Below are 15,414 nucleotides of genomic sequence, written 5' to 3'. Positions count from 1 at the left end.
TTTGTTTTCCAAGAAAGGTAGGCTACATGAGCTACTTTCCCCCAACAGTGTCAATGCTGTAACTATGTTGTAACACTGATAGTCACTTTGAGTGATAGTGAATAATATCACGCCCTGGAAGGCTTGCTAGTCTATATACTGTATAAACATTCATGTTTGCAAATGATTCCTAACAAGAACACGCTGTGTTTCTGGGCGGGTGTTGTGTGTGTATGTGTATGTGAGCATAAGAGCCTGCATGCGTGTGTGTGTGTGTGTGTGTGTTTCCGTGCAATGCAGCCCTGAAGGGACCTTTGGAACAGCAAACAACAGTATTGATTTGTTCCCATTCTGCCCCAGTGAGAGTGCAGTTATGTTCCATAGACTGGAACTCTGGTTGCCACATAGCTCTGAGGGTGGTACGGTTATCATAGAGGTTAGGTGGTATGGGTAAAGTTAGAGTGACATTTGGGATAGGATAGAGCAGGACCACCCAAAGTAGGGCCAAACTTGGCCTGCTAGAGGCTTCCAGAATGATCTTATGTATACATGGTGGGTTTTTGGCGGCGCACTAATCAGTGTACCTCTAGGATAAAGGGTGGAGGTTCAGGTAAGGTTTGGTTTGATTTCGATATATGGTAGACAGTAGATATAGATGAGTGATGGAGGGAGAGAGAGAGAGGAAGGGAGGGAAAGCGTTTTTTTACCTTGTACATGTCTTCATATTTCAGGAAGAGGACGTTTGAGTCCATGCGATGCTCCCAGAACTCCTGAACATGCTCAAACCAGGAACCATATCCCACTATGAGACAGAGAGAAAAAGAAGGGGAGAGAGAGACATAGGTGGAGAGAGTTTTTAGTGAGTTTCCCCAGGTGTTTCCCCAGGCTTTCTCTTCCCTCTTCACACAACCTGGCCTGATCAGTTACTTATTGCCTAAATAATGCCAGGTCTCCCTGTTAGCCACCCATTCCTCTTAGTTGCAATTAAGAAAAGTAGTCCAGTGTAGACAGAGGACACAAGATGAATAGTGACACCCCCTGAACACCTGGGCGGGTGAACCCTGAACTCTGACACTCACGCTTGTCGTTCATGAAGCGTCTGCAGAACTCCTGGAAGGTTCCGCGGTAGCTCATGGTTCTGAGGGAGCGGTGGAACTGGTAGTAAGACACCACAAGATCTTTAGGGTTCCTCGCCATGTAGATCACCTACAGGAGAACCACATAGAACCACACAGACAATTAGGACTGAATAGATGGAAACATTATACAAACATTATACAAACCAATTGAAGTGTACTCTAACCTTGGACTCTCCATTGTGCATGGCTGTAGGCAGGAAGCGGTAGGGCAGGTGGCTTTTTATCAGACGAGGAGATGTCAACTCCTGTGAAAAGATAGAGGAATTGTCATCATGACATTGGGAACAGAGACGGTAGAAAACAAGGAGCAGAAAAACACCTAATCCATTTCTTGCTTTGCATTGAAATATGGTGCTGCATGTGGTGGGCTGAGTGTTTTGGTTAACTGTACCTGTCTGTTTTACAAGCAACTGATTCAGGATCAGGAAGTAATAATACTCAGTGCTGTAGGCCTACCTGTATGATGTCTAGGCCAGACTGAGGGTACTCCAGAACAGTAGTAATACTCAGTACTGTAGGCCTACCTGTATGATGTCTAGGCCAGACTGAGGGTACTCCAGAACAGTAATAATACTCAGTACTGTGGGCCTACCTGTATGATGTCTAGGCCAGACTGAGGGTACTACAGAACAGTAGTAATACTCAGTACTGTAGGCCTACCTGTATGATGTCTAGCCCAGGCTGAGGGTACTCCAGAACAGTAGTAATACTCAGTACTGTGGGCCTACCTGTATGATGTCTAGGCCAGACTGAGGATACTACAGAACAGTAGTAATACTCAGTACTGTAGGCCTACCTGTATGATGTCTAGGCCAGACTGAGGGTACTACAGAACAGTAGTAATACTCAGTGCTGTAGGCCTACCTGTATGATGTCTAGGCCAGACTGAGGGTACTCCAGAACAGTAATAATACTCAGTACTGTGGGCCTACCTGTATGATGTCTAGGCCAGACTGAGGATACTACAGAACAGTAGTAATACTCAGTACTGTAGGCCTACCTGTATGATGTATAGGCCAGACTGAGGGTACTACAGAACAGTAGTAATACTCAGTACTGTAGGCCTACCTGTATGATGTCTAGCCCAGACTGAGGATACTACAGAACAGCAGTAATACTCAGTACTGTGGGCCTACCTGTATGATGTCTAGTCCAGACTGAGGGTACTCCAGAACAGTAATAATACTCAGTACTGTAGGCCTACCTGTATGATGTCTATGCCAGACTGAGGATATAACAGAACAGTAGTAATACTCAGTACTGTTGGCCTACCTGTATGATGTCTAGGCCAGACTGAGGGTACTCCAGAACAGTAGTAATACTCAGTACTGTGGGCCTACCTGTATGATGTCTAGCCCAGGCTGAGGGTACTCCAGAACAGTAGTAATACTCAGTACTGTAAGCATACCTGTATGATATCTAGGCCAGACTGAGGATACTACAGAACAGTAGTAATACTCAGTACTGTAGGCCTACCTGTATGATGTATAGGCCAGACTGAGGGTACTACAGAACAGTAGTAATACTCAGTACTGTAGACATACCTGTATGATGTCTAGGCCAGACTGAGGGTACTACAGAACAGTAGTAATACTCAGTACTGTAGGCCTACCTGTATGATGTCTAGCCCAGACTGAGGGTACTACAGAACAGTAGTAATACTCAGTACTGTAGGCCTACCTGTATGATGTCTAGTCCAGACTGAGGGTACTACAGAACAGTAGTAATACTCAGTACTGTAGGCCTACCTGTATGATGTCTAGGCCAGACTGAGGGTACTACAGAACAGTAGTAATACTCAGTGCTGTAGGCCTACCTGTATGATGTCTAGGCCAGACTGAGGGTACTCCAGAACAGTAGTAATACTCAGTACTGTAGGCCTACCTGTATGATGTCTAGGCCAGACTGAGGGTACTCCAGAACAGTAGTAATACTCAGTACTGTAGGCCTACCTGTATGATGTATAGGCCAGACTGAGGGTACTACAGAACAGTAGTAATACTCAGTACTGTAGGCCTACCTGTATGATGTCTAGCCCAGACTGAGGATACTACAGAACAGCAGTAATACTCAGTGCTGTAGGCCTACCTGTATGATGTCTAGTCCAGACTGAGGGTACTACAGAACAGTAGTAATACTCAGTACTGTAGACCTACCTGTATGATGTCTAGTCCAGACTGAGGGTACTACAGAACAGTAGTAATACTCAGTACTGTAGGCCTACCTGTATGATGTCTAGCCCAGACTGAGGATACTACAGAACAGCAGTAATACTCAGTACTGTGGGCCTACCTGTATGATGTCTAGTCCAGGCTGAGGGTACTCCAGAACAGTAATAATACTCAGTACTGTAGGCCTACCTGTATGATGTCTAGCCCAGACTGAGGATACTACAGAACAGTAGTAATACTCAGTACTGTAGGCCTACCTGTATGATGTCTAGTCCAGACTGAGGATACTACAGAACAGTAGTAATACTCAGTACTGTAGGCCTACCTGTATGATGTCTAGGCCAGACTGAGGGTACTACAGAACAGTAGTAATACTCAGTACTGTAGGCCTACCTGTATGATGTCTAGGCCAGACTGAGGGTACTACAGAACAGTAGTAATACTCAGTACTGTAGGCCTACCTGTATGATGTCTAGGCCAGACTGAGGGTACTCCAGAACAGCAGTAATACTCAGTGCTGTAGGCCTACCTGTATGATGTCTAGGCCAGACTGAGGGTACTCCAGAACAGTAGTAATACTCAGTACTGTAGGCCTACCTGTATGATGTCTAGGCCAGACTGAGGGTACTACAGAACAGTAGTAATACTCAGTGCTGTAGGCCTACCTGTATGATGTCTAGGCCAGACTGAGGGTACTACAGAACAGTAGTAATACTCAGTGCTGTAGGCCTACCTGTATGATGTCTATGCCAGACTGAGGATATAACAGAACAGTAGTAATACTCAGTACTGTTGGCCTACCTGTATGATGTCTAGGCCAGACTGAGGGTACTCCAGAACAGTAGTAATACTCAGTACTGTGGGCCTACCTGTATGATGTCTAGCCCAGGCTGAGGGTACTACAGAACAGTAGTAATACTCAGTACTGTAGACATACCTGTATGATGTCTAGGCCAGACTGAGGGTACTACAGAACAGTAGTAATACTCAGTACTGTAGGCCTACCTGTATGATGTCTAGCCCAGGCTGAGGGTACTCCAGAACAGTAGTAATACTCAGTACTGTAGGCCTACCTGTATGATGTCTAGGCCAGACTGATGATACTACAGAACAGTAGTAATACTCAGTACTGTAGGCCTACCTGTATGATGTCTAGTCCAGACTGAGGATACTACAGAACAGTAGTAATACTCAGTACTGTAGGCCTACCTGTATGATGTCTAGGCCAGACTGAGGGTACTACAGAACAGCAGTAATACTCAGTACTGTAGGCCTACCTGTATGATGTCTAGGCCAGACTGAGGGTACTCCAGAACAGTAGTAATACTCAGTACTGTAGGCCTACCTGTATGATGTCTAGGCCAGACTGAGGATACTACAGAACAGTAGTAATACTCAGTACTGTAGGCCTACCTGTATGATGTCTAGGCCAGACTGAGGATACTACAGAACAGTAGTAATACTCAGTGCTGTAGGCCTACCTGTATGATGTCTAGGCCAGACTGAGGATACTACAGAACAGCAGTAATACTCAGTGCTGTAGGCCTACCTGTATGATGTCTAGCCCAGACTGACTGAGGGTACTCCAGAACAGTAGTAATACTCAGTACTGTGGGCCTACCTGTATGATGTCTAGCCCAGACTGAGGGTACTACAGAACAGTAGTAATACTCAGTACTGTAGGCCTACCTGTATGATGTCTAGCCCAGGCTGAGGGTACTCCAGAACAGTAGTAATACTCAGTACTGTGGGCCTACCTGTATGATGTCTAGTCCAGGCTGAGGGTACTCCAGAACAGTAATAATACTCAGTACTGTAGGCCTACCTGTATGATGTCTAGGCCAGACTGAGGGTACTACAGAACAGTAGTAATACTCAGTGCTGTAGGCCTACCTGTATGATGTCTAGGCCAGACTGAGGGTACTCCAGAACAGTAGTAATACTCAGTACTGTAGGCCTACCTGTATGATGTCTAGCCCAGGCTGAGGGTACTCCAGAACAGTAGTAATACTCAGTACTGTGGGCCTACCTGTATGATGTCTAGTCCAGGCTGAGGGTACTCCAGAACAGTAGTAATACTCAGTACTGTAGGCCTACCTGTATGGTGTCTAGGCCAGACTGAGGGTACTCCAGAACAGTAGTAATACTAAGTACTGTAGGCCTACCTGTATGATGTCTAGGCCAGACTGAGGGTACTACAGAACAGTAGTAATACTCAGTACTGTAGGCCTACCTGTATGATGTCTAGCCCAGGCTGAGGGTACTACAGAACAGTAGTAATACTCAGTACTGTAGGCCTACCTGTATGATGTCTAGCCCAGACTGAGGGTACTACAGAACAGTAGTAATACTCAGTACTGTAGGCCTACCTGTATGATGTCTAGGCCAGACTGAGGGTACTACAGAACAGTAGTAATACTCAGTACTGTAGGCCTACCTGTATGATGTCTAGTCCAGACTGAGGGTACTACAGAACAGTAGTAATACTCAGTACTGTAGGCCTACCTGTATGATGTCTAGGCCAGACTGAGGGTACTACAGAACAGTAGTAATACTCAGTGCTGTAGGCCTACCTGTATGATGTCTAGGCCAGACTGAGGGTACTCCAGAACAGTAGTAATACTCAGTACTGTAGGCCTACCTGTATGATGTCTAGGCCAGACTGAGGGTACTCCAGAACAGTAGTAATACTCAGTACTGTAGGCCTACCTGTATGATGTCTAGGCCAGACTGAGGATACTACAGAACAGTAGTAATACTCAGTACTGTAGGCCTACCTGTATGATGTCTAGCCCAGGCTGAGGGTACTCCAGAACAGGAAGCTGCTCATCGATGTTCATCAGACCAATCTCATCTGGGTCCGCCCCCTGACTCACCAGATACACCACCTCCTGAAGGAGACTGGTACCTGGAGGGGGGGGGGGGGGGGGGGGGGGGGGGGGGGTAGAGATGATGAGAGGAGGGAGGGGGAGAGGAGGTAGAGAGAATCAAGAGGAAAAGGTAAATGGGTAGTCGTTTGTGTAAATGTAAAATGACACCAATGAGGGAAAAATTCACAGTCCAAACTACACCATTATAGTGCTGTTTAGCAAACATTTACCAACCTCACACACCAAATGATCTACACGGAACAAAAATATAAACGCAACATGCAACAATTTCAAAGATTTTACTGAGTTACAGTTCATATAAGGAAATGTGTCAATTGAAATAAAGGCCCTAATCTATTTATTTCACATGACTGGGAATACAGATATGGATATTTTGGTCACAGATAGGTAGGGCCGTGGAGCAGAAAACCAGTGAGTATCGGATGTGACCACCACTTGCCTCATGCAGCGCAACACATCTCCTTCGCATAGAGTTGAGCAGGCTGTTGATTGTGGCCTGTGGAATGTTGTCCCACTCCTCTTCAATTGCACTGCAAAGTTGCTGGATATTGGTGGGAACTGGAACACGCTGTCGTACACGTCGATCCATAGCATCCCAAACAGGCTCAATGGGTGACATGTCTGGTGAGTATGCAAGCCATTGACGAACCGGGCCATTTTCAGCTTCCAGGAATTGTGTACAGATCCTTGCGACATGGGGCAGTGCATTATCATGCTGAAACATGAGGTGATGGGTGCGGATGAAAGGCACAACCCCACCGACACTATGGGGCACTCTGTTCACAATCAGCAAACCTCTCGCCTACACAACATCATACGTGGTCTGCGGTTGTGAGGCCGGTTTGAAAGAAATGAGCTTTTTGTGTGTATGGAACATTTCTGGGATCTTTTATTTCAGCTCATGAAACATGGGACCAACACTAAACATGTTGCGTTTATATTTTTGTGCAGTACAGTTTTATACCGAATGCTGCAATGATAGTTTGTCTATTTTAGCTAGCTAACCTTAGCTAGATAGCTAAAATAGACAAACTAACCTTAGCTAGGTAGCTAGCTAAGCTAGCACCAAAGCTAGCACAGTATCTGGATCCTCCCCTTTTCCACTGCAGTTTCAGATGAGCAGCACTCAGTGAGTCAGTGTTAAACCTAGTGAAAAAGTAGCTAGTGCCCCTAATGGAAGTACCAATGCCAAAGAGGAGAAAAGTGCAGGACATAAGCTTTTTTTGGAAGAGAATTGTAAATGAATGAATGGCTACATAGCTAGCTAGCTAACTACACTATACATACTGTAATGGTCTGGTAATACATACTCAGCTAGCTAGCTATACATATGTTGCCAGACAGTAAATAAATAATTTAGCTAATAAATCATAATCTAATTCATGTTAATAAGTTAACCCTGTCATTGTTCAGGTCAGCCATTTTTGTCATATGATAATGGCATTTGGTCAAATGATTAAGGCACGGTTCAAAGACAGGCAATAGAGAGTGAGAGAGAGAGCACCACCCATGTTGAGGCAGGGAGAGGACGAATAGGTCATCAGGTGAGAATTTGGAATGTAGTGGTGAAGAAACAATTGTGAACACACAAATTTGAATATTTAAATGTAGTCCTATAAGACATGCCTTGTAGATGTAATATTGTTTAAGTTTAATCATATTCTGGCAATAGAAAGGCCCTTCTATTTTGGCAATAGAAAGTAAGACACGGTTTGTTGTCATGTTTGATGAAGGGGACTGAGCCACAAGTCAGGGGCCAGTTGAGCACAGATGACAGGGGCAGAGCCACCGAACAAAAATAAGTTATCGACATCGGTACCAGGACAAAACCAAATCAACCACATCCCAAGTGTATTGTAATCCAGAAGCGAGCTGACAGAGTTGTCATTTCAAGAGAAGTGGTTTCAAGTTTCCCCTGGCTGCATTACAGTGCCTCTTTAAAAACCTATCTGGGATAGGTGGGACATTAGCGTCCCACCTGGCCAAAATCCAGTGAAAATGCAGAGCGCCAAATTCAAATAAATTACTATCAAAATTAAACTTTCATGAAATCACACATGCAGTACACCAAATTAAAGCTACACTTGTTATGAATCCAGCCAACGTGTCAGATTTCAAAAAGGCTTTACGGTGAAAGCAAACGATGCTATTATCTGAGGGTAGCACCCCAGCAAACAAACACAGACAATCATATTTCAACCCTCCAGGCACGACACAAAACACAGAAATAAAGATATAATTCATGCCTTACCTTTGACGACTTTCTTCTGTTGGCACTCCAATATGTCCCATAAACATCACAAATGGTCCTTTTGTTCGATTAATTCCGTCGATATATATCCAAAATGTCAATTTATTTGGCGCGTTTGATCCAGATAAACACCGGTTCCAACTCGCGCAACATGACTACAAAATTTCTCATAAGTTACCTGTAAGCTTGGTCCAAACATTTCAAAATACTTTCCTAATACAATTTTAGGTATTTTTTAACGTAAATAATCGATCAAATTTAAGACGGGATATACTGTGTTCAATACCGGAGGAAACCAAAGTGTAGCGTGCTTTTCAAGTCACGCGCCTCTATCAAAGAGTACACTTCCCTCTACCCTCGTTCTGAACAGTGCTACTTCTTCATTTCTCAAAGGAAAAACCTCAACCAATTTCTAAAGACTGTTGACATCCAGTGGAAGCGATAGGAACTGCAAAAAAGTCCCTTAGAAATCTGGATTCCCAATGAAATCCCATTGAAAAGAGAGTGACCTCCAAAAAATATTTCTGAATGGTTTGTCCTCGGGGTTTCGCCTGCCAAATAAGTTATGTTACATGATTCAAACAGTTTTAGAAACTTCAGAGTGTTTTCTACTAATAATATACTAATAATATGCATATCTTAGCTTTTGGGCCTGAGTAGCAGGTAGTTTACTTTGGACACGCTTTTCATCCGGACGTGAAAATACTGCCCCCTATCCCAAAGAAGTTTTAAAGGGGGTTTTATGCTTCCATTGCACCAAAGTTTTTCTGAATAAGAGGTTATGCTTTGGCAAAAACTCAAACCTTGCCTTTTATTGTCCCCAGCACAAGGTGCACCTGTGTAATGATCATGCTGTTTAATCAGCTTCTTGATATGCCACACCTGTCAGGTGGATGGACTATATTGGCAAAGAAGAAATGCTCACTAACAGGGATGTAAACAAATTGGTGCACAACATTTGAGAGAAATATGCTTTTTGTGCATATGGACAATTTCTGGGATCTTTCATTTCAGCTCATGAAATAATACTTAACATGTTGCGTTTATATTTTTGTGCAGGATAGTTTTATACCAAATGCTGCAATGCTAGTTTGGCTATTTTGGCTAGCTATGCTAGCATCAGGCTTTAGAAATTGGAAGAAGGCTCTTGAGAAGTTTTCAGCTTATGCTAAAAGAGTTCACAAAAATCAAACCCTGTGGACTCACAGTTATCTACAGCTTTAAGAAGAGGAAGCAAAACATTGTCTACTGAAAATTGAAGGTTCAGTGAAGTTCTTTGGTTATGAGGAAGAACATGAAAATCTTTAGGAACTTTTAAAAGGCAAAAGACGACAAAGTCCTTCAGAGCTGGTTAAAGAGGCGCAACCATGATTACACTAGCCCTAAGATACAGAATGAGCAATGACATCATTTGAAGAATAGCCAAAATCATCCGATCTCTCCCCTCCCCCCCAACAACACAAAGTTGTGCCCTTGGCTGTCGGACAGGCGAAGAGTGAGTATTGACTGTCCTGTCCGCTTGGGTTGTGCGGTTTCCAGATTTTCCATATCGTCATACCGTCCTTCTCTCATTCCAGGATGTATGGTATTACCGGTTTAGTGCACAAGGGGGCGCTAAAAACCTAAAAACCATTAGGCATCTGCAACCAAAATTCTAACAAAATTAGCGAATTTCCATGGAGGCTGCTAGCTAAATATGCTAACAAGCACGAACAAAAATAAACACATTTCAAATCCAGCTCATAAAGTTATACATACACTACCATTCAAAAGTTTGGGGTGACTTAAATTGCTTTTCTTTCAAAAAGGACATTTTTTTTACCCCCTTTTTCTCCCCAATTTCGTGGTATCCAGTTACTGTCTTGTCTCATCGCTGCAACTCCAGTACGGACTCGGGAGAGGCGAAGGTCGAGAGCCATGCGTCCTCCGAAACACAACCCAACCAAGCCGCACTGCTTCTTGACACAGCGCGCATCCAACCCGGAAGCCAGCCGCACCAATGTGTCGGAGGAAACACCATACACCTAGCGACCTGGTCAGCGTGCACTGCGCCCGGCCCGCCACAGGAGTCGCTAGTGCGCGATGAGACAAGGATATCCCTGCCGGCCAAACCCTCCCTAACCCGGACGACGCTGGGCCAATTGTGCGCCGCCCCATGGGCCTCCCGGTCGCAACAGAGCCTGGGCTCAAACCCAGAGTCTCTGGTGGCACAGCTAGTGCTGCGATGCAGTGCCTTAGACCACTGCGCCACCCGGGAGGCACTGGACATTTCTTTTTTGTCCATTAAAATATGATGTTGATCAGAAATACAGTGTAGACAATGTTAATGTTGTAAATCACTATTGTAGCTGGAAACGGCACATTTTTTATGGAATATCTACATAGGCATACAGAGACCCATTATGAGCAACCATCACTCCTGTGTTCCAATGGCACGTTGTGTTAGCTAATCCAAGTTTATTATTTTAAAAGGCTAATTGATCATTAGAAAAAAACACAAGGATATCAAAAGACAGCAGTGGCAGCAGTCCAGATAACTCACCCAAAGGCCTTTGACTTCTCAAACACGGCAGAAAGCCAACACAATATGATGCCCCATCACCTTATTAATTCAGTAACTTACTTAGATAACTAGTAAGTTAAACTTAGGGGTCGCGTTAACACAGAATTCTTAATTTTTCACAGCAGGAAGATAATATATAACAGGTAAGATATCTCTTGGTGTGTTTAGTAAAAGCAGATCTAAAATGCTTTTTTTGTTATTTCTGCTCGGCGTCAGACAAATTTTGTGCTTCAGCTGCACTTCTCCACTAGGATGAGAATTCATGAACGGGCGTTCTATCAGCAGACAGCTCTGACTGATGTGCCGCTTTTTTCTCAGGTACTTTTCTCAGGTAAAATTCAAGATTAACTGTAAGCAAAACATTAAGAAATGTGTATGGCTACATTATGTCTATGATGAACATTGGAAATGATGGCCATGCATCGTTTATGCAAAAAAATACCTTTCTTTTTCGTTGTAAACTCATTTACTTGTGTGGCTGCCATCTGTCGAATGTGTTGCGCTAATGTATTTTCTGTGAAGGGAAACGATAGTTGCACGTCCCTGATCACTCTGTTGAAGCAAAAAAAAAAACACTGTTGACTTTGAATATAAAACGCAACCCCTGTCAATACACAGCTGGACTCAGCTGCTCCTGCTTTCACCCATTGTGCTATTTACAAACAAACATGACTGGCTCAACTTTTCTGGGGAACTATGATAAGCTTCATAATGTAAAATAATGTGACAGGTGAAATGAAGAACGTGATCTGCTTTATCTCCTAATTGCTCAAGTTGACTGCGGGTATTTACTTAAAAAGTAGCTACAAATGGTATTGACTGTATTGAAAAACCACCCAGTGGCTATTTCCAAATACCCCGGTATACGGTATATACGGTATACTGCCCAAGCCTAATGTCCACCTGTCTACAATGTCTTTACCAACGACATATTTTACCAGGATTTGGAAAATCTATCTGATCATTTATTTTCCCCGAAAGCTTTGTGGACATCGGGGAATTGTGCATTGAGGAAGATTCGTGGCTAGGTGCACTTGGAAGGACTCAGTAGGTCAGTTAAGAACAAATTCTTACAATGACGGCCTACCCCGGACGACACTGGGCCAATTGTGCGCCGCCCTATGGGACTCCCAATCCCGGCCAGATGTAACACAGCCTGGAATCGAAACAGGGACTGTAGTGACACCTCTTGCACTGAGATGCAGTGCCTTAGACCACTGCGCCACTCGGGATAGAAATGTACAGAATGGTTACCTGGAGGAAAATGGGGTAGGGTCATGCTTTGTAATTTCAGTCAAAGGGAGGGTTTAGTATTTTTAAATCTAGTCCAGGGGTGGGTCATGTAATTTGTAATTTATGAAATCTCAATATTTCTGTGTTTTAGAATTAGTTGCATATTAGGCTGTATCGATGTGTGCCCAATGCTGCGGGCAACATCAAGTGCGCTTCTAGGCTATTTAGTGTGGTCTCAATCAAATGATCCATAGCCTATAGGCTATGAAGTGCATGCTGGGAGAAGCACAGAGCAAGGTTATGTGGACACCCCTTCAAATTAGTGGATTTGGCTATTTCAGCCACACCTGTTGCTGACAGGTATATACAACTGAGCAAACAGCCATGCAATCTCCAGAGCCAAACATTGGAAGTAGAATGGTCTTACTGAAGAGCTCATTGACTTTCAACGCAGCACCGTCATAGGATGCCACCTTTGCAACAAGTCAGTTCATCAAATGTCTGCCCTGCCAGACCTGCCCTGGTCCACTGTAACTGCTGTTATTGTGAAGTGTAAACGTCTAGGAGCAACAACGGCTCAGCCGTGAAGTGGTAGGCCACACAAGCTCACAGAACGGGACCGCTGAGTGCTGAAGCGCGAAGTGCGTAAAAATCGTCTGTCCTCGGTTGCAACACTCACTATCGAGTTCCAAACTGCCTCTTCCCAGAAGAGTGGAGGCGGTTATAGTAGCAAAGGGGGACCAACTCCATATTAATGCCCGTAATTTTGGAATGAGATGTTCGACAAGCAGGTGTCAATATACTTTTGGTCATGTAGTGTATGTAAAATGGATTAGAATTGCATGAAATGTTTATAAAAGGCCATTTCTTCTTGGACCTGAAAATGTGATGACAGATTCCTGCAATGCTTTTACTTGAAAGGAGATCTCTCCACTCCTACTCTTGTCCACGGTGGTCTGCGTACCCAAAACCTTGTGCGCTATCAAAATTCCTGTGTTGCCATGTAATGCTTACAAGATTAACAGTTTCTAAAACTGCATATCTAAGACTCTGGTCTGTCCAAGCAGTGAGGGTAAATGTATACATGTTCTCTGCTATCCACTTTGGTTTAATTATTATTTTGGGTACAGGGGACAGTTTTTTTTTTCTCAAGCGTTCAGGGAGGGTTTAGGTCATATATTTAGCTGGAGGGAGGGCCAGCCATTTGCGTTTCAGAAGTCTGATTCTATCCATGTAACCCTTATTATAAATAACATTCACTCCCTTACAGTGCTAATATTGTAGGGAACAACATCGCCGATCACTGACTGCCAGCCTGCATCTGTTACCAGGCCTTGTAAGGTGTGCGTATTGGTGGCAGGGAAGTCAGGTGCAGGAGAACGAACTTGGTATAAGCGGAGTCATTTAATAAGAACTTACAAACAGACTCCAAAACCAAAATATACAAAAAATAATAAAAAATGGGTACAAAACCCGTCGCGCACCAACACATAATAGCACTAACATACAATCAAACAATCTCCAACAAGGACATGAGGGGAAACAGAGGGTTAAATAACCAACATGTAATTGATGGGATTGGAACCAGGTGTGAAGGAAGACAAGACAAAACCAATGGAAAATGAAAAATGGATCAGTGATGGCTAGAAGATCGGTGACGTCGACCGCCAAACACCGCCCGAACAAGGCAGAAGCCGTGACAGGCCAAGAGAGCACAACAACCCAGACTGCTCCCACCTCTCTTCTCTCCTCTCTCTCCTGTAATTATACTTTACTCCTGCAGATGCAGATATAGGCACTGCTGAAATCCAGTGTGGACAGAGAAGAGACATTAAAGGAATAATTGCTATATATGTCTCTGAAAGATTTGACTCCCACAATGAACTTGAGGGAAGATGGATATTTATGTCCACCTAGTCACGTGACCAGGAGGACCCACCCGTGGAGCGAGTTCTGCTCCAGCACAGGTTGTCAACACACAAGTGCGTCACGCGCAAGCACAGCGTATCACGGTCCGCAGCAGCACAGCACTGCGCAAAGCAGTCTGGATCTGACAGAAAGAGACGGATGTAAGCAGTAACCCGAGGCCTGAAAATTCAATACATTGTCTGTGTATCCTCCGATAACATATGTCAACAGCGAATGGATGCGAAGAGCGCAGGCGTTTAACGTAACTCGAAGGTTCCCATGATAAGTTATTGATTTCAGCAGCACATAACTCAGAATGAAAAGTCCTTCAATGAGCTGCCATGACTGCCACGAAATCAGACTGTTGTCTATTTGTGAATGTTCCTAACGCAGCCAGGCGATCGCAGCATTTAGCCTGCTGCAGGCTACGTTTGGAGAGAGGTAAACATTGATGCCCTTCCCTAATAGACCAGTGCAACTCCGAACACAATGCAATCATAAACTTATAAGGACTCAACTGAAGAGAATTGCGTTTATTACACACGACACAATATGGCGAAAGAAATGTAAAGCAACTATAGACCTACACCTAAGACCCTGCATTCTCTAGTGAGGGTACTGGACTAATGTATTGCATAGCATCAACACTTGCCAATATTGTTTACCTGACTTGGGATACGTGACAATCCATATGTCGCTACTTCTGAGGGAGAAGTTGGCGATCTCCTCCATCTTTCCTCTGCAGAAGGGTGGAAGTCGTACTCCATCAAACTCGAAGTATTTGCTCTCAAACTCTATCGGGGTGCTTGGCGTGTCTGCCTCGCTCTCGGCCATCCTCAAAACGGGCACCAAACGACAATATATTTGTAATCAATTGAAAGGTTATAATTAGATTTGTTTTGAGAGCGATAATAATTATCGTCTCGAGTCGAGATATATGGTTAGGCTAGGACGTGATAGTCCGCGAGCGAAGTACGCATTGACCTTCAGCCAATCACGTCGTAGCAAAATGATGTAATGCGATGCGCTCATGTGATGCGCGCGCCTCCTCCTCAGCTTCAGCACCAGTTCGCTGTTGCGGAGCACGCGCGTGCTCACTAGTGTCTGTAGCCGGAAGAGGAATGCTTTCAAGCATAGGCTACATGAAGCATTCAGGCTGATGCAGGTAGTTGTTCTTGGAAATTAAAATAAAGAGATTAGGTTTTCAAATTCTACGTCAATGGCCTTCTATATTAGCCTATGTAATGGTCCCTTGTTTGATCTGGGTAGACTGCTGTCA

At 44.1% G+C, this 15,414-nt stretch overlaps 1 protein-coding gene across 1 annotated transcript in view; it reads right to left on the bottom strand.

Moving 5' to 3' along the window:
- The window catches only part of sult4a1 (sulfotransferase family 4A, member 1), a 28,120-nt gene extending 12,706 nt beyond the window's left edge, over positions 1 to 15,414 (bottom strand). The window contains exons 1-5 of the mRNA XM_038978319.1: positions 14,801 to 15,414; positions 6,067 to 6,197; positions 1,283 to 1,363; positions 1,059 to 1,185; positions 687 to 781 (exon numbers count right to left, since the gene is read on the bottom strand). Coding sequence (XP_038834247.1) covers positions 687 to 781; positions 1,059 to 1,185; positions 1,283 to 1,363; positions 6,067 to 6,197; positions 14,801 to 14,969 — 603 coding nt within the window. The 5' untranslated portion in view covers positions 14,970 to 15,414. The remainder of the gene's footprint in view (positions 1 to 686; positions 782 to 1,058; positions 1,186 to 1,282; positions 1,364 to 6,066; positions 6,198 to 14,800) is intronic.

The sequence above is a fragment of the Salvelinus namaycush genome, chromosome 38, assembly GCF_016432855.1.
Source record: "Salvelinus namaycush isolate Seneca chromosome 38, SaNama_1.0, whole genome shotgun sequence".
NCBI classification, from domain to species: domain Eukaryota; kingdom Metazoa; phylum Chordata; class Actinopteri; order Salmoniformes; family Salmonidae; genus Salvelinus; species Salvelinus namaycush.
Note: the sequence above shows the minus strand (reverse complement) of the source record. Positions and strands in the feature narration are given on the sequence as shown.